Source organism: Rhinoraja longicauda, chromosome 42 (assembly GCF_053455715.1).
Source record: "Rhinoraja longicauda isolate Sanriku21f chromosome 42, sRhiLon1.1, whole genome shotgun sequence".
In the NCBI taxonomy this organism is placed as follows: Eukaryota; Metazoa; Chordata; class Chondrichthyes; order Rajiformes; family Arhynchobatidae; genus Rhinoraja; species Rhinoraja longicauda.
In genome coordinates this window covers 10,835,938-10,861,597 of record NC_135994.1, presented here as the reverse complement: position 1 = coordinate 10,861,597, position 25,660 = coordinate 10,835,938, and the positions used below count along the sequence as shown (strand labels likewise).

At 49.7% G+C, this 25,660-nt stretch overlaps 1 protein-coding gene across 1 annotated transcript in view; it reads right to left on the bottom strand.

Moving 5' to 3' along the window:
* Window positions 1-25,660, bottom strand: part of fmnl3 (formin-like 3) — a 210,896-nt gene that overhangs the window by 42,394 nt on the left and 142,842 nt on the right. Inside the window, exons 10-14 of the mRNA XM_078431548.1 lie at window positions 23,309-23,383; window positions 7,516-7,626; window positions 4,736-4,885; window positions 2,937-3,038; window positions 647-902 (exon numbers count right to left, since the gene is read on the bottom strand). Of these exons, the coding sequence (XP_078287674.1) occupies window positions 647-902; window positions 2,937-3,038; window positions 4,736-4,885; window positions 7,516-7,626; window positions 23,309-23,383 (694 nt within the window). The remainder of the gene's footprint in view (window positions 1-646; window positions 903-2,936; window positions 3,039-4,735; window positions 4,886-7,515; window positions 7,627-23,308; window positions 23,384-25,660) is intronic.

Below are 25,660 nucleotides of genomic sequence, written 5' to 3'. Positions count from 1 at the left end.
CCAGTAGTACCAGTACACCTAGTACCCTCACCCCTGCCACGGCCCCTTCCCACTGGCTTCAGGCAGGATCACGAGATGCAAAAGAGACCTGGATGTCTCAAGGGAACTGAATGTTTAGTTCAGTTTAGTTTTGTTTAGAGATACAGCACGGAAACAGGCCCTTCAGCCCACTGAGTCCTTGCCGACCAATGATCCCCGCACATTAACACTATCCCACACACACTGGGGACAATTTACAATTATACCAAGCCAGCACAGCACGTCAAAACAGCAAACCAGCAACCTACAAACCAGCACGTCTTTGGAGTGTGGGAGGAAACCGAAAATCTCGGAGTAAACCCACAGCATCCGTAGTCAGGATGGAACCTGGGTCCCTGGCGCTGTGAGGCAGCAACTCCACCGCTGCGCCACCGTGCTGCCCACTTTGCTATTGGCATGTTTCCATGGTGCCCCAGGATGGCATGCCAGTGTGCCAGTACACCCAGTACCCTCACCCCTGCCCCTGGCCATTCCCACCGGCTTCAGGCAGGATCGGGAGATGCAAAGGAGACCCGGACATCTCAAGGGGCCGCATGGACGATCTCAGCTCCAACAAGGGCGCGCATCCCTCCTGCCCGCTTGGCAATGGTACGCAGGACACCTTTACCTGGTAGCGGTGGGGCCAGTGGTGGCAGAGGAGGCATGGGGGGCGTGGGAGATGGAGGAATGCTGGGAATCAGCTCCAGGTCCATGGAAGATCGAGGCAGCAGGGAAGGGTCTCCATCAGGACAGTCAGCGAGGAATCCCTGTTGCAGCCCCGCCATCTGCCTGCCCAGGTGAAAGTGCCGCTGGAAAGCTTCCTCCTTCTCCTTGATCATCTTCCGCAGCGTGTGCACCTGGCTGCTGGCATCTTTGTATGTTTCCTGGCGGGGCACAAAGGGTTGGCGTGGGTGGCAAACCTCAGGCTGGCGACAGCACTGTTGCTGGACTGTGTGGCAAATGAAGTTCCTCGTATGTTGCAAAACATACTTGGCTAATAAAGTATTATTGTGATTGTGTTTGAGCTGTTGTATCACCTCTGCTCTGCAACCCAACCCCCTCCACCCCCACCCACACCCCCCACCCACCCCTCCACCCCCACCCACTCCCCATCCCACACCCACACACCCACCCACACCCGCTCCCACACCCCCACCCCCACCCACACCCCCTCCCGCACCCTCACCCACCCACACCCACTCCCACACCCCACCCAAACCCCCTCCCACACCCACACCCCCTCCCACAACCCCACCCACTCCCCCTCCCACCCCCACACCCGCTCTCACACCCCCTCCCACAACCCCACCCACACCCCCACCCACACCCCCCACCCACCCCTCCACCCCCACCCACTCCCCATCCCACACCCACACACCTTCCCACACCCGCTCCCACACCCCCACCCATACCCACTCCCACAACCCCACCCACTCCCCCTCCCACCCCCACCCACTCCCACACCCCCTCCCACCCCCACCCCCACTCCCACAACCCCACCCACTCCCCCTCCCACCCCCTCCCACACCCACACCCTATCCCACTCCCACACCCCCTCCCACAAACCCACCCACACCCACACCCCCTCCCACTCCCCCTCCCACAACCCCACCCACACCCACACCCCCTCCCACAACCCCACCCACACCCACACCCCCTCCCACACCTCCTCCCACAACCCCACCCACACCCACACCCCCTCCCACTCCCACACCCCCTCCCACAACCCCACCCACTCCCACTCCCCCACCCACACCCCCTCCCATAACCCCCTCCACCCCCACCAACACCCCCTCCCACAACCCCACCCCTTCTCACACCCCACCCACACCCACACCCTCCACCCACCCCCCCTTCCCACCCACACCCCACCCACACCCCCTCTCACACCCCACCCACACCCACACCACCTCCCACCCCCTCCCACACCCCCACCCACACCCACACCCCCTCCCACACCCCCTCCCAGCCACACTCACCCTCCACCCAATGACTTGAATTGAAATTCTCCAGCTGCCTTGGTGAGGCTCAAACCCCTGCCTCCAGATCAATGATCCAGGCTCCTGGTATCTTACTATTCCACAACGTACACTGTCCAAAGCAATCTACTATGTCACAGAAACATAGAAACATAGAAAATAGGTGCAGGAGGAGGCCATTCGACCCTTTGAGCCAGCACCGCCATTAATTGTGATCATGGCTGATCATCCACAATCAATAACCCGTGCCTGCCTTCTCCCCATATCCCTTGATTCCACTAGCCCCTAGAGCTCTATCTAACTCTCTTTTAAATTCATCCAGTGAATTGGCCTCCACTGCCCTCTGTGGCAGAGAATTCCACAAATTCACAACGCTCTAGGTGAAAAAGTTTCTTCTCACCTCAGTTTTACTGTGGCCCCTGGTTCTGGACTCCCCCAACATTGGGAACATTTTTCCTGTCCAGTCCTTTTATCATTTTATACGTCTCTATAAGATCCTTCTCATCCTTCTAAACTCCAGTGAATACAAGCCCAGTCTTTCCAATCTTTCCTCATATGACAGTCCCACCATCCCAGGGATTAACCTGGGAACCTACACTGCACTGCCTCAATAGCAAGGACGTCCTTCCTCAAATTAGGAGACCAAAACTGCACACAGTACTCCAGATGTGGTCTCACCAGGGCCCTGTACAACTGCAGAAGGACCTCCTTGCTCTTATACTCAAATCTTCTCGTTCTGTCCTGCCTTTGGAGACTGAATGCTCAGAGGGACTGGAGCCATCTACAGTACATGGAACCCAAAGAGTCACAAAGGAGATAATTGCAATGGTAAATGTCAAGCCATTAGTTGGACCATGATGGATATCCTTCTCACTTTATGTAATTCTGTTACCCTCACTGGAAGCAAAAGGCAACCATATCTCAGCCAACAAATCCTACCTTAATCGTTTCCAGTTCGTTGTCTTGATAGAGCAACTGCTTTTCCAGTTCTGCCACCCTCATCATGTTTTCATTCTCCAGGTCCTGAAGCTTCTCCGCTAACTGGGAGGAAAGATGAGAGTCCCAGCTTCAACACGTGTGAGACAAGACCCCGAACACGGACACAGAGTGCTGGAGTAACTCAGCGGGACAGGCAGCATCTCTGGAGAACATGGATAGGTGACGTTACTGGTCGGGACCCTTCTTCAGACTGGAGCAGGGTCTCGACCCGAAACGTCACCCATTCCTTCTCTCCGGGCATGCTGCCCGTCCCGCTGAGTTACTCCGGCATTTTGTGCCTATCTTCGGTGTACACTAGCATCTGCAGTTCCTTCCTTCCTGCACACCTGAGGCAAAGTCTCGTTCGCTTCTCAGAAGGCGGACGTATTTTTGCGATGTGGGTTTGCTACGTCTAGGATTCTGAAACTGCTCGAGGTACAATTCAGCCAAGAACACGAATCCAGACATTCGGACCTTACGGAAGGTTGTAGGAGCGACAACAGGGCTTTCTCACTGGTGGCCAGTCCGTCTCCAGACACGTGTTCAAATCACACCCACAAAAACCCCGCAGTGGAACCCAGGGCGGCCTATGGTGGAGCCAATACGCCGTCCACATCACTGAGTTCACAAGTAATAGGAGCAGAATTAGGCCATTCGGCCCTTCGAGTCTACTCCGCCATCCAATCATGACTGATTTATCTCTCCCCTCTCAACCCCATTCTCCTGCCGTGTCCAGTGAGGGCTGCAGGCTTGGACCTCTCATGGATAACGTGGGGAAAACACGACAGCCAGCAATGATGTGGAGCATTGACGTTCAGCAGTAAACCACTCCATGGATGGAACTACTTCTTGGCTTTCATGTTTCAGCTTGACGAAACAATCACCCCAGAGCCCAGCACCAGCCACAAACCTGCCCAGGACCACCAGATCCATGGTGTTCCCAACCCTCGCATCATCACACAACAACTGTTGCTATTTCACTGCTTGCTGGCTCAAGAAATCGATTGCAAACCATCTCATGAGGTCAAAAGGTCATCAGTGATAGGAGCAGAATTTGGCCATTCGGCCCATCAAGTCTACTCCGCCAATCAATCATGGCTGATCTGTCTCTCCCCTCTAACCCCAATGTCCTGCCTTCGCCCCATAACACCTGTACGAATCAAGAATCTATCCAATTCTGCCTTAAAAAATATCCACTGACTTGGCCTTCACAGCCATCTGTGGCAATGAATCCCACAGATTCACCACCCTCTGACTAAAGAAATTTCTCCTCATCTCGTTCTTAAAGGAACGTCCTTTAATTTTGAGGGAAAGACCTCTATTCCTAGACTCTCCCACTGGTGGAAACATCCTCTCCACATCCACTCTATCCAGGCCTTTCACTATTCTGTACATTTCAATGAGGTCCCCCCTCATCCTTCTAAACTCCAGCGAGTACAGGCCCAGTGCCGACAAACGCTCATCATATGTTAACCCACTCATTCCTGCGATCATTCTTGTAAACCTCCTCTGGAGCCTCTCCAGAGGCAGCACATCCTTCCTCAGATATGGGGCCCAAAATTGCTCTCAGCATTCAAAATGCAGCCTGACCAGCCTCAGCATTACACCCCTGAGTGGGACATCAGAGGAGAGGCCTCGTCTGAAGGCCCATCTCAGGCCCGCAGGCCGTGGGATTTGAGTTGATGGAAACCACCATCCGTCTACGCAAAAGGAGAGATAGGTCAGAGAACAAAGGTCAAGATTGAAGGCCATTCACTCACGTGCGACATGTGTTCTTCCAGTTCATCCACCTTCTCCAAGGCTGCGTTCTTGGTCTCGGCATCCTCCAGTAGACCACCCACGTCAAACACGTTGTCCATATAGGCCTGGATCTGAACCTGCAGCTTATCGCTCTCTGTGTGCTTGGATTTCTGAGGGGGGGGGGGGAAACCAATTGAGACCATCGTCAGGGATGGAGTCATCGGACAGCTCTGATTTGTTCTGCACCTTTTCACACCTCTAGTTCCCCTCTCCCCTCACTCTCACTGACATGGATAGAAAATTGGTTGACAGACAGAAAGCAAAGAGTGGGGATAAATGGGTCCCTTTCGGAATGGCAGGCAGTGACCAGTGGGGTACCGCAAGGTTCGGTGCTGGGTCCCCAGCTATTTACGATATACATTAATGACTTAGACGAAGGGATTAAAAGTACCATTAGCAAATTTGCAGATGATACTAAGTTGGGGGGTAGTGTGAATTGTGAGGAAGATGCAATAAGGCTTCCGGGTGACTTGGACAGGTTGTGTGAGTGGGCGGATACATGGCAGATGCAGTTTAATGTAGATAAGTGTGAGGTTATTCACTTTGGAAGCAAGAATAGAAAGGCAGATTATTATCTGAATGGTGTCAAGTTAGGAGGAGGGGGAGTTCAACGAGATCTGGGTGTCCTAGTGCATCAGTCAATGAAAGGAAGCATGCAGGTACAGCAGGCAGTGAAGAAAGCCAATGGAATGTTGGCCTTCGTAACAAGAGGAGTTGAGTATAGGAGCAAAGAGGTCCTTCTACAGTTGTACCGGGCCCTGGTGAGACCGCACCTGGAGTACTGTGTGCAGTTTTGGTCTCCAAATTTGAGGAAGGATATTCTTGCTATGGAGGGCGTGCAGCGTAGGTTCACTAGGTTAATTCCCGGAATGGCGGGACTGTCGTATGTTGAAAGGCTGGAGCGATTGGGCTTGTATACACTGGAATTTAGAAGGATGAGGGGGGATCTTATTGAAACATATAAGATAATTAGGGGATTGGACACATTAGAGGCAGCTAACATGTTCCCAATGTTGGGGGAGTCCAGAACAAGGGGCCACAGTTTAAGAATAAGGGGTAGGCCATTTAGAACGGAGATGAGGAAGAACTTTTTCAGTCAGAGAGTGGTGAAGGTGTGGAATTCTCTGCCTCAGAAGGCAGTGGAGGCCAGTTCGTTGGATGCTTTCGAGAGAGAGCTGGATAGAGCTCTTAAGGATAGCGGAGTTAGGGGGTATGGGGAGAAGGCAGGAACGGGGTACTGATTGAGAGTGATCAGCCATGATCGCATTGAATGGCGGTGCTGACTCGAAGGGCTGAATGGCCTACTCCTGCACCTATTGTCTATTGTCTATTGTCTATTGTCAGTCTGAAGAGGGGTCTCGACCCGAAACATCACCCATTCCTTCTCTCCAGAGATGCTGCCTGCCCCGCTGAGTTACTCCAGCACTTTGTGTCTGTCTTCGGCGTAAACCAGCATCTGCAGTTCCTCCCTGAACATCAGGGATGCAGGAACAGGCTGAGAGTCCTCTCAGTAGCTGGTGTGCATTTCCAAGGCAAGCATGCAAGGGTGACAAGGCCAATGACCTTGTGTGGAATGTGAGCAACACTGATGTGGACGGATTTCAAGCTCTGCTGAACAGGACAGAATTTTCCACCCACGTATTCGGGGTCATTTTGGAGACTGCACAGAGAAGTAGCGAACATGTCTGAATTTGATTGTAAACAAGCACTCTGCCTTTTGTGGGAGGGACTTAACTGGAAAGAACTGCAGATGCTGGTTTAAATTGAAGATAGACACAGAGTGCTGGAGTAACTCAGCGGGTCAGACAGCATCTGTGGAGAACATGGATAGGTGACGTTTCACAGAGTGCTGGAGTAACTCAGCGGGTCAGGCAGCATCTGTGGAGAACATGGATAGGTGACGTTTCACAGAGTGCTGGAGTAACTCAGCGGGTCAGGCAGCATCTGTGGAGAACATGGATAGGTGACGTTTCACAGAGTGCTGGAGTAACTCAGCGGGTCAGGCAGCATCTCTGGAGAACATGGATAGGTGACGTTTCACAGAGTGCTGGAGTAACTCAGCGGGTCAGGGAGCATCTCTGGAGAACATGGATAGGTGACGTTTCACAGAGTGCTGGAGTAACTCAGCGGGTCAGGCAGCATCTGTGGAGAACATGGATAGGTGACGTTTCACAGAGTGCTGGAGTAACTCAGCAGGTCAGGCAGCATCTATGGAGAGAAGGAATGAGTCTGACAAAGGGTCTCGACTCGAAACATCACCCATTCCTTCTCTCCAGAGATGCTGCCTGACCTACTGAGTTACTCCAGCATTTTGTGTCTACCTTCAATTTAAACCAGCATCTGCAGTTCTTTCCAGTACATTCCCAGCACTGGGTTCTGCTGTTGTACAATGGTCTCCCTTCACACCAAAGATACTAGAGGAACAAGATGAACCACTCCGTTGAAATCGCCTATACTGAAGTGTAGTACGCAAAGGGGCGGAACGTCCGCCATTTTAGTAGGCAAAACCCGCCGTTCGCTCTGCCTCTCGCAGTGTAATCAGTGTTTTGGGGGAACAGTATGTGTGATGATACCATAAAAATGCAGAATATATCTCATCTATCAATTCACAGATTGTTGTTATTTTTCTTTTTAAATGTTTCTGCAAGTTTCTGCCGACTAAAATGGCGCCGTGACATACTACGGTTTTTAGGGTCGAGTGGTCTTTCTTGTTCCTCTAGTATCTTTGCTTCACACTCACCTCCAGGAACTCGTCCAGACCCAGCTTGGTGAACTCGAACTGCAGGTGGACCCGGAAGTTCATGTCCTCCACAGAGTGGACCACGATATTGATGAACTGCATGCACGCCACCTGCGGACAGCAAAGGGCAAAGATCTTAGAGGCGGCGCCCGGGTAAATGCCCCCACTTCCCAGCTTACACGCGAGACCTCTGGACAGCGTGGAGTGTGAGCCACGATGGGGTGGTGGAAGAAGTTCACCAACCACTTTCAAACAGGAATTGTTTGAATAGAGTCATGGAGTCACAGAGTGACACAGTGTGGAAACAGGCCCTTCATAGAGTCACAGAGTGATACAGTGTGGAAACAGGCCCTTCATAGAGTCACAGAGTGATACAGTGTGGAAACAGGCCCTTCATAGAGTCACAGAGTGATACAGTGTGGAAACAGGCCCTTCATAGAGTCACAGAGTGATACAGTGTGGAAACAGGCCCTTCATAGAGTCACAGAGTGATACAGTGTGGAAACAGGCCCTTCATAGAGTCACAGAGTGATACAGTGTGGAAACAGGCCCTTCATAGAGTCATAGAGTGATACAGTGTGGAAACAGGCCCTTCAGTCCAACTTGCATACACCGCCCAACATGTCCCAACTACACTAGTCATAGAGCTAGTGCAGGGAGCAGGAATTTAGATTTCTAGACCACTGGGATCTCTTCTGGGGTAGGGGTGACCTGTACAAGAGGGACAGGTTACACCTTAACAGCAGGGGGACCAACATTCTGGCAGGCAGGTTTGCTAGTGCTACACGTGTGGCTTTAAACTAAGTAGTGGGGGGGAAGGGGTTGACAAACTGGGAATATGAAGATGGAGTTAAAGGGGAAGCGAATACAGGAGAAAATGCAAAGGACTCTCAAATAGATGGGAAGGGAAGTTCTAGAAGGGATAAGAGAGTGTCAGGGCCAATTGTGACCGGTGTGAGAGGGGAAGTGAATACCGAAATTTTATTTCGGAGTCACGTGAGTGACTACGTGAAGACCCCGTCCAGCACGCATGCGCGACATTAGCGTTCACGCAGTGCACCCGCGACGAACGGGAGTTCAAGGTGCTCCCGCTACAAACTAAAAAGTCGGGCCGACAGGTAAGTCTACCGTGGCCGTGAGTATTTTCTCTGGTCTGCTTTAGGTACACAAGATGAGCAAGACCAGAGGAAAGAAATTTCAGCTTGCCCCCGTTCGTCTTCCGTTGAGGAACGTTCTTTGGAGGGGGGGCAAGAGGCGGCAGCAACTACCGAGCCGAGCCCAGCACCGCTAGTGCAGCCTGAGCAGCGAGCTGGAGGTACCTGCAGCCAGAACCGGGCGGTAGTGTCCGACGTTTCGGATGAAGATGCCACACCGCTACACAGCGGCACTGGCAGCCGCCTAAAGCCAAACGGCTTATGGAGCAAATGCTCCAGCGAGATCTGCTGAGAGAGCAGCAGCAGACTCGCCAAGGGAGGGCCCAGAGCGCCCAGGCACTCCCGCAGTGCCCTTTGTGGCACTGGCCATTGCCTCACCTTCTTTTGAAGGCAGCATTGGCGACCAGGTCTGGGCTGGTCAACAAGATGGGTTCTTGGCTGAAGATCTCCGGAGTACGCAGGGTGTACAGGATCAGGAAGAGCTGCTGGGTGTGGTCAACCGCTACGTGGTCATTCCACGAGGGGGTCGGCTTTTAGAGCCAAAAACTTGCAGCCAGCATTGACCACCTGTCCTCAAAACCCCTACAAGAACGGGTGGTCAATGAGGCTCTTAAACTATATTCAGCCCCAGAAAATTGTACATCATTGAATGTACCAGCTGTAAACAGCCAAATTTGGGGACATCTGGGGCAGAACATCAGGAACCTGGAGTTGAAGCTCCAGAAAATCATATGCTCGGTCCATTGATGGTGTGGACATCTCCACAAATCAGCAAGATACATTAGCTCTGCTGTGCACCACTCAATATGAGATCATCAAGCCTGCCCTCAACCCTAAGTTTGCAGGCTTGCAAAACACCGGGTTCAGAACCTCCAATTCTGCTTTTTGTAAAGGACCTTCCAAAAAAGGTGAAAGACCTAGAGGAAGAGTCCAAGACCTTTGGTCTCGTGAGGGCAGGTTTAGGACCGAGCAGACCCAACAAACCCAGGCGGCAGTACCCCACGGCGTCCACCAGTCGTCGACCACCATATGGGACTGGTGAAAGCTCGGGGCCCGCAACCATTCCCCGTAAGCCTTTTTTAGGCCAGGGCCCAGAGCGGACCCCATGGAAAATGTGCCACCCCCAACAACATCAACGCCAACAGCAGGCCTCTACAGCCCAGCAGACACCTCATCGTCCAGCGAAGAGGCAGAAGTAGCACCAGTAACCATGGAGGTAGGTGGGTCTGGTCCCTCTCAGCATATGACCAGTACGGGCTCTATACTATCAGGGGGGAGATTGCACTGGTTTTTGGATGCATGGGAAACCATCATTAATGACAAGTAAATACTAAGCTGCATTCATGGCTATAAAATTGACTTTGTTCATAAAAATATTCCGCCAGTTCAGCTTATACCCCAAAGGGTATTCACCCTCTCACTCAAAGAGAAACAAGAGGGTCAAGCTGAACTTATGAGGCTACTAGCAAAAGGTGTCATTGAAAGAACAAAACATGAACCTTTGGAATTTGTGTCTAATATTTTCACTAAAACTAAAAAAGATGGTGGATGTCGCATCATCATTGACTTAACTACGTTTAACGAGTCAGTTAACTATACACATTTCAAGATGGAAACTTTTGAAACCGCCAGACTTTTGATTTCTAGAGGGTACTTTCTAGCAGGCATTGATTTAAAAGATGCTTACTACTCAGTACCCATACACAAGGAGCATCGTAAATACTTAAAGTTTATCTGGATGAAACAGCTATGGCAATTTAAAGCCTTACCAAACGTTTGTTTGAAACTTTGGGGTTTGTCATACATCCAGATAAATCCAATTTTACACCGTCCACTACCATGGACTATCTTGGATTTACGATTGATACTGTTCGCATGTTTGTAACTCTGCCGAAGGGGAAAGCATCAGAATTGGCACTATCATGCCACGAACTAATGAATAAACGTCAGCCAACCATACGGCAGGTAGCTAGAGTTTGGTAAAATGGTAGCAGCTTTTCCAGCTGTACAATTTGGACCTTTGCACTACCAAAAATTTACAAAGAGCAAAAGTGCACGCACTAAAGCAAAACTCAGGTCACTTTGACCGAGCCATGTATTTAACTGCTGAATCCATTCCAGAGTTACAATGGTGGACAAGGAACATTAGGCTCAGTTCCAGTCCCATAATAATAACCAACCCAGTATTAACCATGCAAACGGATGCCAGTGCTTTGGGCTGGGGAGCAACTAACATGCAATCCAGCACAGGGGGCAGATGGACTAATTCTAAATCATCTTGCCTACAGACACGGGGTATCAACTATTTAGAAATGTTGGGTGCGTTTTATGGTTTAAAAGCATATTCATCTAATACGCATCATGCACATGTCCGGTTGCAATTAGATAATACCACGGTGGTGGCTTATATCAAACACATGGGTGGTGTAAAATCGATATCGTGTGACAAATTGGTCAACCTAATCTGGCAATGGTGTGTCGAAAGACATACTTGGTTATCAGCAACTTACCTACCAGGTAAGCAAAATACAGTGGCAGACACCAGGTCACGCAAATTTAACGATAACATCGAATGGATGTTAAATCCCAAAGTATTTGCCGAAATTACAAAGCAATATGGCACACCAGATATCGACCTATTTGCATCCAGGCTGAATCACCAGGTACCAACATATGTCGCTTGGGAACCAGACCCTGAGGCAGCAGCAGTTGATGCATTCACGCTGCATTGGGGGAAAATGTTCTTTTATGCTTTTCCTCCCTTCTGCCTCATCAGTCGGCTGTCACGCAAGATTCAATTGGATTCCGCTTCAGGAATCTTGATAACACCCGACTGGCCTACACAGCCATGGTTCCCAGTGGCCCTCGACATGGCTGTCGAAACACCGTTGGAATTCCCCAGCAGTCCGGAATTATTAATCCACCCAGTGTCAGGCATTAGTCACCCGTGCCATGACAGAGTCAATCTCCTGGCTTGCAGATTCTAAAAAGACCTCTACTGGGCCTGGGACTGTCTGAGGACGCCATCAACAGATGACCGCATCCCACCGGGAGTCCACCAGGAGACAATACCTGACCAACATAAGGAAATGGGAACGGTATTGCTCCAAAACAGGAACTACCTACACTACAGCGACAGCCACCAGTGTTGTGGAGTTCCTGGTTGGATTACATCGGGAAGGACTCAGCTACAGCGCCATAAATACAGCCAGGAGTGCGTTGTCAGCTTATTTGGTTCCAGCAGCAGGACAACTGACTTTGGGGTCCCATCCATTAGTGGTAAAAATCATGAGGTGCATTTTTTAACACCAATTCCCCCAGACCAAGGTACACTCAGATCTGGGATGTCAGCATTGTGCTGACGTACCTTAGGGGATGGCCACCGCCCAGGGCACTCACGCTGGAACAACTTACACTGAAATCAGTCATGCTCATGGCACCAGTGTCAGCTCAAAGGGTACAGTCCCTCCACCTTCTGAGGCTGGACAGCATGACAGAGTCATTGGACTGTTTCACATTCCATATTCAGGGACTGGTCAAACAAACTAGACCAGGTACCACGCCTCCAGTCATGGAGTTCTGGGCATATTCATCTGACCCACGGCTGTGTGCCAAGACCCATCTCGCCAATTACATAGACACAACATACAACTTAAGAGGGAGAGAAAAAGCCTTATGGATAAGCCACAAGAAGCCTCATGGTCAGGTGACGAGCCAAACCATTTCAAGGTGGCTCAAGCAGGTGCTTAAGTCCGCAGGAGTGAATACTAATGTTTACAAATCTCACTCCACCAGGGCTGCATCTACGTCGGCGGCTAGTCGAATGGACGTGCCTATCGACCATATTCTGGCCAGACCAGGATGGTCCTCGGAAAGAACTTTCCAAAGGTTTTATAATAAACCGCTGGCGCAACCTGCTACATTTGCAGACAGAATTTTAGAGTCTGCAGATAATATTTAATTTGAGCCCTGGGGAGCTCTCTGTTCTTTGTTGTCATTAATAAACCTTTTTTGTTCACAAACAGGGTTCTTGATTGCGATAACATACTTCCTCCCTCTAAGGTCTTCAGACAGTGAGTGAAGCATGAGCTGGTACACGGTTCGGAATCACAGAGCTTTGAAGTCTTCACGTAGTCACTCACGTGACTCCGAAATAAAATAGTAAGATTAAATGAGAACTTACCAGTTCGAAGTTTGATCTGTATTTTATGAGGAGTTACGATGAGGGACTACGTGCCCTCCGCTCCCACCCTCTTTTATACAGATCAACTGGTAATTAAGTTCTTATCCTTTCTTTACTATGTTTATTTCAATCATTGTGTTTTTTCTGTGAATCCACACCGCTGCTTTGAAGAATGTCGCGCATGCGTGCTGGACGGGGTCTTCACGTAGTCCCTCATCGTAACTCCTCATAAAATACAGATCAAACTTCGAACTGGTAAGTTCTCATTTAATCTTACTATTAAAGTGTTGTATTTAAATGTGTGAAGTATAAAAAATAAAGTGGATGAGCTTGAGGCTCAGTTAGACATTGGCAAGTATGATGTTGTGGGAATCACTGAGACATGGCTACAAAAGGACCAGGGCTGGGAACTGAATATTCAGGGGTACACAACGTATAGAAAAGACAGACAGCTGGGCAGAGGGGGTGGGGTCGCTCTGTTGATGAGGAATGATATTCACTCCTTTGCAAGGGATGACATAGAATCAGGAGATGTTGAATCAGTATGGATAGAAATGAGGAATTGTAAGGGTAAAAAGACCCTAATGGGAGTTATCTACAGGCCCCCAAACAGTAGCCTCGACATAGGGTGCAAGTTGAATCAAGAGTTAAAATTGGCATGTCGCAAATGTAATGCTACGGTGGTTATGGGAGATTTCAACATGCAGGTAGACTGGGAAAATCAGGTTGGTAATGGACCCCAGGAAAGAGAGTTTGTGGAGTGCCTCCGAGATGGATTCTTAGAACAGCTTGTACTGGAGCCTACTAGGGAGAAGGCAATTCTGGATTTAGTGTTGTGTAATGAACCTGATCTGATAAGGGGACTCGAGGTAAAAGAGCCATTAGGAGGCAGTGATCACAATATAATAAGTTTTACTCTACAAATTGAGAGGGAGAAGGGAAAATCGGAAGTGTCAGTATTACAGTATAGCAAAGGGGATTACAGAGGCATGAGGCAGGAGCTGGCCAGAATTGACTGGAAGGAGGCCCTAGCAGGGAAGACGGTGGAACAGCAATGGCAGGTATTCCTGGGAATAATGCAGAAGTTGCAGGATCAATTTATCACAAAGAGGAGGAAAGATTCTAAGGGGAGTAAGAGGCACCCGTGGCTGACAAGGGAAGTCAAGGACAGCATAAAAATAAAAGAGAAGAAGTACAACAAAGGAAAGAAGAGTGGGAAGCCAGAGGATTGGACTCTTTTAAAGAGCAACAGAAGATGACTAAGAAGGCAATACGGGGAGAAAAGATGAGGTACGAGGGTAAACTAGCCAATTATATAAAGGAGGATAGTAAAAGCTTTTTTAGGTATGTAAAGAGGAAAAAAATAGTCAAGGCAAATGTGGGTCCCTTGAAGACAGAAGCAGGGGAATTTATTATGGGGAACAAGGAAATGGCAGACAAGTTGAACCGGTACTTTGGATCTGTCTTCACTAAGGAAGATACAAGCAATCTCCCAGATGTTCTAGTGGCCAGAGATCCTAGGGTGACGGAGGAACTGAAGGAAATCCACATTAGGCAGGAAATGGTGTTGGGTAGACTGATGGGACTGAAGGCTGATAAATCCCCAGGGCTTGATGGTCTGCATCCCAGGGTACTTAAGGAGGTGGCTCTAGAAATTGTGGACGCATTGGTGATCATTTTCCAATGTTCTATAGATTCAGGATCAGTTCCTGTGGATTGGAGGGTAGCTAATGTTGTCCCACTTTTTAAGAAAGGAGGGAGAGAGAAAACGGGTAATTATAGACCAGTTAGTCTTATATCAGTGGTGGGGAAGATGCTGGAGTCAATTATAAAAGACGAAATTGCGGAGCATTTGGATAGTAGTAACAGGATCGTTCCGAGTCAGCATCGATTTACGAAGGGGAAATCATGCTTGACTAATCTTCTGGAATTCTTTGAGGATGTAACTAGGAAAATTGACAGGGGAGAGCCGGTGGATGTGGTTTCCCCTCGACTTTCAGAAAGCCTTCGACAAGGTTCCACATAGGAGATTAGTGGGCAAAATTAGAGCACATGGTATTGGAGGTAGGTTATTGACATGGATAAAAAATTGGTTGACAGACAGAAAGCAAAGAGTGGGGATAAATGGGTCCCTTTCAGAATGGCAGGCAGTAACTAGTGGGGTACCGCAAGGCTCGGTGCTGGGACCGCAGCTATTTACAATATACATTAATGACTTGGATGAAGGGATTAAAAGTACCATTAGCAAATTTGCAGATGATACAAAGCTGGGTGGTAGTGTGAACTGTGAGGAAGATGCTATGAGGTTGCAGGGTGACTTGGACAGGTTGTGTGAGTGGGCGGATGCATGGCAGATGCAGTTTAATGTGGATAAGTGTGAGGTTATCCACTTTGGAGGTTAGAATAGGAAGGCAGAGTATTATCTGAATGGTGTCAAGTTAGGAAAAGGGGACGTACAACGAGATCTGGGTGTCCTAGTGCATCAGTCACTGAAAGGAAGCATGCAGGTACAGCAGGCACTGAAGAAAGCCAATGGAATGTTGGCCTTCATAACAAGAGGAGTTGAGTATAGGAGCAAAGAGGTCCTTCTGCAGTTGTACAGGGCCCTAGTGAGACTGCACCTAGAGTACTGTGTGCAGTTTTGGTCTCCAAATTTGAGGAAAGATATTCTTGCTATTGAGGGCGTGCAGCGTAGGTTTACTAGGTTAATTCCCGGAATGGCGGGACTGTCATATGTTGAAAGACTGGAGCGACTAGGCTTATATACACTGGAATTTAGAAGGATGAGAGGGGATCTTATCGAAACGTATAAGATTATTAAGGGGTTGGACACGTTAGAGGCAGGAAACATGTTCCCAATGTTGGGGGAGTCCAGAACAAGGGGCCACACAGTTTAAGAATAAGGGGTAGGCCATTTAGAACGGAGATGAGGAAAATCTTTTTCAGTCAGAGAGTTGTGAATCTGTGGAATTCTCTGCCTCAGAAGGCAGTGGAGGCCAATTCTCTGAATGCATTCAAGAGAGAGCTAGATAGAGCTCTTAAGGATAGCGGAGTCAGGGGGTATGGGGAGAAGGCAGGAACGGGGTACTGATTGAGAATGATCAGCCATGATCACATTGAATGGCGGTGCTAGCTCGAAGAGCCGAATGGCCTACTCCTGCTCCTATTATGTATTGTCTAGAGTGATACAGCGTGGAAACAGGCCCTTCAGCCCAACTTGCCCACAGTGCCCCAGCTACACTAGTCTTACATGATACAGTGTGGAAACAGGCCCTTCAGCCCAACTCGCCCACACTGGCCAACATGTCCCATATACACTAGTCACAGAGTGATACAGCGTGGAAACAGGCCCTTCGGCCCAACTTACCCACAGCGCCCAACATGTGCCAGCTACACTAGTCCCACCTGCCTGCGCTTGGTCCATATCCTTCCAAACCTGTCCTATCCATGTACCTGTCTAACTGTTTCTTAAATGTTGGGATAGTCCCAGCCACAACTACCTCCTCTGGCAGCTTGTTCCATACATCCACCACCCTTTGTGTGAAAATGTTACCCCTCAGATTCCTATTAATTTTTTTCCCCTTCACCTTAAACCTATGTCCTCTGGTCCTCGATTCCCCTACTCTGGGCAAGAGATTCTGTGCATCTACCCGATCCATTCCTCTCATGATTTTATACACCTCTATAAGATCACCCCTCATCCTCCTGCGCTCCAAGGAATAGAGTCCCAGCCTATTCAATCTCTCACTGTAGCTCACACCCTCTAGTCCTGGCAACATCCTCATAAATCTTCTCCGTACCCTTTCCAGCTTGACAACATCTTTCCGATAACATGGTGCCCAGAACTGAACACAATACTCTAAATACGGTCTCACCAACGTCTTATACAACTGCAACATGACCTCCCAACTTCTATACTCAACTAGACCAAGTGGACCCGTTGAGCCCAAACCTCTCCTGCATTGGTGCAGCACCCTCTCCTCCCTCCTCTCTCCCCCTCCCCTCCCTCCCCCTCCCCTCCCTCCCTCACCCCTCCCACCCCCTCCCTCCTCCCCTCCCCCACCCCCCTCCCTTCCCTTCCTCCCATCCCATTTCCCCTCCCCCCAACCCCCCTTATCCTCCCTTCTCCCCCTTCACTCCCATCCCCCCTCCCTCCACCCCCTCCCTCCCTCCCTTCCCCCTCCCTCCCTGGGAGATAAATTTAAACTTTAAAATGTGAATAACTTTAAAAATATAACACCGATTTCAATGAAACTTCTTCCATTAGCACCAAAGGGACGACGGTGAGTAAGGTGGGCCTAAAATTGTCACGTTATCGTGTACCGTTTTGGCTGTAGTTCAGGAACAAACAAAAACAAACGAGTTTTAGTATATAGATGCATAAAGGAAACAAAATTGAAGGGCAGTGGGCCTCATTGGATCGCTTTGTCAAAAGGGCTAGCACAGGCATGAAGGGCTCAACAGTCTGCTGCGGTGCTAGAAGAGTACAATCCTACGCATTTCGTAAATCGGATGAAAAGACATTAAAAAAAAGGATTGGAAATATAGAACATGATATTAATGTTTCCAATGTAAACCAGTTAACACTGATAAAAAATGAAAATTAACAAAAAAATAAAATTTGCTCTCCCACAAAGTAATTAACGGATAGTGGTACGTCTTAATCTGCCCACCATCTCAGTCGATCCTGAACCAACACCATCGCCAGCTCATCACTCAACTCTTACTCCTACATAATACAAGTGCTGGAGGAACTCAGCGGCTCAGGCACATCTGTGGAGGGAACGGAACAGATGACGCTTCTAGTCTGAAGAAGGATCCCGACCTGAAACATTTACTTTAGTTTAGTTTAGAGATACAGCGTGGAAGCAGGACCTTCGGTCCACGGTGTCTGTGCCGACCAGCGATCCCCACACACTAACACTAGCCTACACACACTAGACAATGGGACAATTTACAATTTTACCAAAGCCAATTAACCTGCAAACCTGTATGTCTTCGGAGTGAGGGAGGAGACTGGTGCACCCGGAGAAAACCCACGCAGGTCACGGGGAGAACGTACAAACTCCGTACAGGCAGCACCCGTGGTCAGGATCAAACCTGGGTCTCTGGCGCTGTGAGGCAGAAACTCTATCGAGGCGCCACCTAGATCAGTACCTCGATGAACTCTCCATCCTAGAAGACCATGGAGGCTTAATCATTGGATATAAATCAATGCTGAGACAGATAAATTTTTGGGAGAGGGTGCTGCACCAATGCAGGAGAGGTTTGGGCCCAACAGGTCCACTTGGTCTCCAATGGACCCCCTCCACTTTTACCCCCCAGTATGGCCTACTACCCCCACTAGAACTTTTTATCTCAAACTGCCGGCGTGACATCAGCCGCCTCAAATTTTCCACTCCCCTGACTAACTCCAACCTCTCCCCTCCTGAACGTGCAGCCCTCCACTCACTCCGCAACAACCCGGACTTAATAATTAAACCCGCTGACAAGGGAGGGGCTGTGGTAGTCTGGCGTGCTGACCTCTACCGCACCGAGGCCAGACGACAACTATCAGACACCTCTTCCTACCTATCCCTGGACCATGACCCCACCGATAAACACCAGACCTTTATCAGCAGCACCATCACCGACCTCATCACCTCCGGCGATCTACCCCTCAGTGCCTCCAATCTCATAGTTCCCCAGCCCCGCACGGCCCGATTCTACCTCCTACCCAAAATCCACAACCACAACTGTCTGCCTGCTCATGCCCCACCGAACTTATCTCTACCTACCTCGACTCCATCCTATCCCCCCTGGTTAAATCCCTCCCCACCTACGTCCAAGACACCTCACACGCTCTCCATCTCCTGGATAACTTCCGGTTCCCAGGCCCCCACTCCCTCATTTTCACCATGGATGTCCAGTCACTCTACACCTCCATCCCCCACAAGGATGGTCTCGAAGCCCTCCGTTTCTTCCTCGACCGTAGAACCAGCCAATCCCCATCGACCAACACTCTCCTCCACCTAGCAGAGCTGGTTCTTACCCTCAACAACTTCTCCTTTGACTCCTCCCACTTCCTCCAAACCAGAGGCGTAGCTATGGGCACTCGCATGGGCCCTAGCTACGCCTGCCTCTTTGTCGGGTACTTCGAACAATCCCTGTTCCAGACGTACACTGGCCCCATCCCCGAACTCTACCTCCGCTACATCGACGACTGCATTGGTGCTACCTCTTGCACCCATGCAGAACTCACTGACTTCATACACTTCACCTCCAATTTCCATCCTGCCCTTAAATATACCTGGACTATCTCTGACATCTCCCTCCCGTTTCTGGACCTCACCATCTCCATCACAGGAGACAGACTAGTGACGGACATTTACTACAAGTCCACCGACTCGCACAGCTATCTGGACTACACTTCTTCCCACCCGGTCCCTTGCAAAAAGTCTATCCCCTACTCCCAATTCCTCCGTCTACGCCGCATCTGCGCCCGGGATGAGGTGTTTCAAACTAGGGCTTCCGAGATGTCCTCGTTCTTCAGAAAACGGGGCTTCCCCTCCTCCATTATAGATGAGGCTCTCACTAGGGTCTCTTCTACATCCCGCAGCTCCGCTCTTGCTCCCCCTCCCCCCACTCGCAACAAGGACAGGATCCCCCTCGTTCTCACCTTCCACCCCACCAGCCAGCGGATCCAACATATCATCCACCAACATTTCCGTCACCTACAACGGGACCCCACCACTGGCCATATCTTCCCATCCCCTCCCCTCTCTGCATTCCGCAGAGACCGTTCCCTCCGTAACTTCCTGGTCCACTCGTCCCTTCCTACCCAAACCACCCTAACCCCGGGCACTTTCCCTTGCAACCGCACGAGATGCAACACCTGTCCCTTTACCTCCCCCCTCAACTCCATCAAAGGACCCAAACAGTCTTTCCAGGTGAGACAGAGGTTCACCTGCACCTCCTCCAACCTCATCTATTGCATCCGCTGCTCTAGATGTCAACTTATTTATATCGGCGAAACCAAGCGCAGGCTCGGCGATCGCTTCGCTGAACACCTGCGCTCGGTCCGCATTAACGCAACTGATCTCCCGGTGGCCCAGCACTTTAACTCCCCCTCCCATTCCCAGTCTGACCTCTCTGTCATGGGCCTCCTCCAGTGCCATAGTGAGGCCCGCCGGAAATTGGAGGAGCAGCACCTCATATTTCGCCTGGGCAGTTTGCAGCCCGGTGGTATGAACGTCGACTTCTCCAACTTCAGATAGCTCCTCTGTCCCTCTCTTCCCCTCCTCCTTCCCAGATCTCCCTCTATCTTCCTGTCTCCACCTATATCCTTCCTTTGTCCCGCCCCCCCCTGACATCAGTCTGAAGAAGGGTTCGACCCGAAACGTCACCCATTCCTTCTCTCCCGAGATGCTGCCTGACCTGCTGAGTTACTCCAGCATTTTGTGAATAAATCAAGAGGTCCACTTGGTCTAGTTCCTTATATGGCTCTGCAGCAAATGTGGTTGGGCGATTCCCTTGCAAAGTATCTTGAGATAGAAGATAGAAGAGTACAGCACAAGAGCAAGGTAATAGGTCACTCAGCCCACCGTGGATGCTTTACGATGTTAAACACACTGTAGAAATACTGATTGCGATTGTTATTGAGTAAATAAATCCCATCTTTTTTGAGAGAAAATCTCCAGACTTTTCAAAGGGTGGACAATGATGTGACTGGAGTTTAGGGGCATCACGGTGGCGCAGCGGTAGAGTTGCTGCCTCACAGCGCCAGAGACCTGGGTTCCATCCTGACCACAGGTGCTGTCTGTACGGAGCTTGTACATTCTCCCCGTGACCTGCGTGGGTTTTCTCCGAGATCTTCGGTTTCCTGCCACACTCCAAAGACGTGCAGGTTTGTAGGGTAATTGGCTTGAAGTTAAAAAAAACTGTCCCCCATGTGTGTAGGGTAGTGCTAGTGTGCAGGGATCGCTGGTCGGTGCAGATCTGGTGGGCCGAAGGGCCTGTATCTGTAAACTAATCCAAACTAACCAACAACATGCATTTAGATGGAGTGCTGCAACATAACATCCCACGATCCCGCTTCCAGCAACAGAGCTCTTTTGTCTGTTGATCTAAGCAAAATAATTGGAAGTGGTAAGCTAAAGATTTAATTTGAACTTCCGGCTTTTTCTACAGCTCATTGACCACAAATTATTCTTGTTTCTCCACATGAGGTTAACACTTGAAACACTGAAGAAGGGTCCTGACCCAAAACGCCACCTAATCATGTTCTCCAGAGATATTGCTGAGATATCACTGAGGTACTCCAGCATTTTGTGTCTTTTTTGTAACGCACTCAGGATCCTCACTTTCCCAACCTTTCACCCCATCAACTGATGCATCACAGCTTGGTGTTGGAACAGCTCCATCCAAGACCGCAAAGAAATCGCAGAGAATTGTGGAAGCAGCCCAGACCATCACACAAACCAACCTCCCTTCCATTGACTCCATCTACACCTCACACTGCCTCGGCAAGGCCAGCAGCCCAGACCATCACACAAACCAAACTCCCTTCCATCGACTCCATCTACACCTCACGCTGCCTCGGCAAGGCCAGCAGCCCAGACCATCACACAAACCAACCTCCCTTCCATCGACTCCATCTACACCTCACACTGCCTCGGCAAGGCCAGCAGCCCAGACCATCACACAAACCAACCTCCCTTCCATTGACTCCATCTACACCTCACGCTGCCTCGGCAAGGCCAGCAGCCCAGACCATCACACAAACCAACTTCCCTTCCATCGACTCCATCTACACCTCACGCTGCCTCGGCAAGGCCAGCAGCCCAGACCATCACACAAACCAACCTCCCTTCCATCGACTCCATCTACACCTCACGCTGCCTCGGCAAGGCCAGCAGCCCAGACCATCACACAAACCAACCTCCCTTCCATTGACTCCATCTACACCTCATGCTGAAAAATCCAAGAGAAAGTCAAAGACACAACAAATTGTACCAAGATCTGTCATCAGCTAAATGGATATCTGCACTGCTCTCAGAGTCCCAAACAATTGCCCAATTACAGAAATAAAATTGACACCACTTATGCCTCGCGCTGCCTCGGCAAGGCCAGCAGCATAATCAAGGACCAGTCTCACTCTGGTCACTCCCTCTTCTCCCCTCTCCCAAATTCTACAGAAGTGTGAAAACACACACCTCCAGATTCAGCCCAGCAACTGAACCACCGGATCACCAACAACCAGAGAGCAGTGCAGAACTACTATCTACCTCTTTGGTGACCCTTGGACTATCTGTGATTGGACTTTACTGCCTTTATCTTGCACTAAACATTATTCACTTATCATGTAGACACAGAATGCTGGAGTAACACAGCGGGTCAGGCAGCATCTCTGGAGAACATGGATAGGTGACGTTTCACAGAGTGCTGGAGTAACTCAGCGGGTCAGGCAGCATCTGTGGAGCACATGGATAGGTGACGTTTCACAGAGTGCTGGAGTAACTCAGCGGGTCAGGCAGCATCTGTGGAGAACATGGATAGGTGACGTTTCACAGAGTGCTGGAGTAACTCAGCGGGTCAGGCAGCATCTCTGGAGAACATGGATAGGTGACGTTTCACAGAGTGCTGGAGTAACTCAGTGGGTCAGGCAGCATCTCTGGAGAACATGGATAGGTGACGTTTCACAGAGTGCTGGAGTAACTCAGCGGGTCAGGCAGCATCTCGGGAGAGAAGGAATGGGTGACGTTTCGGGTCGAGACCCTTCTTCAGACTGATGTCAGGGGAGGGGCGGGACAAAGAATGTAGTCGGAGACAGTAAGACTGGGGGGAGAACTGGGAAGGGGGAGGGGATGGAGAGAGAGGGAGAGCAAGGGCTATCTGAAGTTAGAGAAGTCAATGTTCATACCGCTGGGCTGTAAGCTGCCCAAGCGAAATATGAGGTGCTGTTCCTCCAATTTGCGCTGGGCCTCACTCTGACAATGGAGGAGGCCCAGGACAGAAAGGTCAGATTGGAAATGGGAGGGGGAGTTGAAGTGCTGAGCCACTGGGAGATCAGGTAGTTTAAGACGGACTTTATCATGTATCTGTACACTGTGCGGTACACGTGACAATAAACGAAACTAAAGTACTTCTCCCTTGTAGCATCCTATTCTCTTATCTCAAACACTTCATACTCCTTGATCGCTGGAAGAAAGGCCTTCGGCCTAAAGGCTTCCGTTGCAGCCTTTATTGGTTAGAGTCATAGAGTGACACAGCATGGAAACAGGCCCTTCGGCCCAACTCGCCCACACTGGCCAACAATGTCCCAGCTGCACTAGTCCCACTTGCCCGCGCTTGGTCCATATCCCTCCAGACCTGTCCTATCCCCCCTACCCCCCCCCCACCTAATCTAAAGATTGTCTGTACACATAGCCAGAACCTTACACCCTCACCCCTGTAATCAGGCCTCTTCAACTCTTACCATGAAATCTATGTTGGTGTCTTCATTGCGAAAATATTCCATCAGGTTCTCGAAGCGATGTTTTTCTTTGCACACCTGAAAGGAACAGAAAAAAGTTAGGGTGTAACCTTGTGTAAGCACAATTGTCCCGCTTGTGCTAGTTATTACCACCACCAAGAGACTTGGCCTCACTGCTAACTGGCCCTTTGATTGAGCCCGTGTCTTATATGTCCATAAGTCATCGGAGCAGAATTAGGTCATTTGGCCCATCAAGTGGACTCCGCCATTCAATCATGGCTGATCTATCTCTCCCTCCCAACCCCATTCTCCTGCCTTCTCCCCATAACCCCTGACACCCGTACTAATCAAGAATCTGTCAATCTCCGGTTTTAAAATACCCACCGACGGCCTCCACAGATTTGCCACCCTCTGGCTAAAGCGATTCCTCCTCATCTCCTTCCTAAAGGAACGTCCTTTTATTCTGAAACATCCTCTCCACATCCACTCTATCCAGGCCGCTCACTATTCGGTTCTCAGTGCCCCATGTCCAGTTTCACACGGCCTTATCCGTTCCAGACTGGGATCATGGGGGAGGGAACCGGAATGATTACCGCGGTTGTAGCAGGAGGCATGTTTAACATTACGATGAAGCAGTATTTTTTCGTACAAGGTTCGGTGATAAGGTGTTTGAGAGCTAGGTCAGCAGTCAGGAGAAATGAGCTACCTTATGCTTAGCCCCAGCCTTCAGGGATATGTGTCTTGGGAGTTCAACATCCCATGGTTGTTTAAAGGAAATATTATTTCTTTTAATTCATTAAGGAATACTAAATATACCAGTTCATCATCAAGAACTAATTTTATTCTTGTCTGACTGGGCGTACCTTTAAGAAGGAGATGTGGAGGAATTTCTTTAGTCAGAGGGCGGTGAATCTGTGGAATTCATTGCCACAGACGGCTGTGGAGGCTAAGTCAGTGGATATATTTTAGGCAAAGACAGAGAGATTCTAGATTAGTACGGGTGTCAGGGGTTATGGGGAGAAGCAGAATTAGGCCATTTGGCCCATCAAATCTACTCCGCCATTCAATCATGGCTGATCTATCTCTCCCTCCCAACCCCATTCTCCTGCCCGAAGAATGGGGTTAGGAGAGATAGATCAGCCATGATTGAATGGCGGAGTAGATCGATGGGCCAAATGGCCTAATTCTGCGCCTATTACGTATAACCGTATAGCCGCCAGGCCAATTTATTTTGTTAGGTAAGATTTTGAATGCGTCTGTATTTATCGTAATTATTTTTGGTTCGGCCCATTTTGTAATTGGATCTGTAATTTTTCTATCCAATATATTTCTGAACAATTATGACTTGAAACTTAACCCTTGAGCTGTTGGACCTCGGATTAACAAGCCTGATGCTGCTTCAGCTGAAGGTCAGGGTTAGACTTAGCCTTTGACTCCTTCTGAGCGTAAAGAAAAATAATTCATCGATAGACGGAGAGAGAAAGCAATGCCTGTCACACACTCCGATACATGAGCTGTAGGGTGGCACAGCGGTAGAGCTGCTGCCTCACAGCGACAGAGACCCGGGTTCAATCCTGACTACGGGTGCTGTCTGTACGGAGTTTGTACGTTCTCCCCGTGACCTGCGTGGGTTTTCTTCGGGCGCTTCGGTTTCCTCCCACACTCCAAAGACGTACAGGTTTGTAGGTTAATTGGCTTTGTATAAAATGTAAAAATTGTCCCTGGTGTGTGTAGGATAGTGTTAGTGTGCGGGGATCGCTGGTCGGTGTGGACTCGGTGGGCCAAAGGGCCTGTTTCCACGCTGTATCTCTAACCTAAACTGAAACTAAAGCTGCAGTCCAATTCAGGGAAGCAATGAATTTAGATCTAACCTTTGGTTAAAGTGGGGAAATTGGGTTAGGCAGGCACAGTGACGCAGCGGGTAGAGCTGCTGGCTCACAGCTCCCGAGACCCAGGTTCAATTCTGATCTCCCATGCTGACTGCATGAGTTTGCACATTCTTCCTGCAACCACACGGGTTTTCTCCGGATACTCCGGTTTGCTCCCACATCACAAAGACGTGCTGGCTGGTAGGCGGGCTGGCAGAAAGAAGGTACAGGAGCCTTAAAACGGTAGAGTCCAGGTTCAGGAACAGTTTCTTCCCTGCAGCCAACAGGCTATTAAGCACTACACCCTCAAATAAACTCTGAACTACATGGACGTGGGGGCATTGGTTTTGTCTAGAAACATGCATGTACACACACATATACATATGTGTATTATATATATGTATGTGTGTAACTATACATATAGTTACACACATACATATATATAATACACATATGTATATGTGTGTGTACATGTGTGTACATGTGT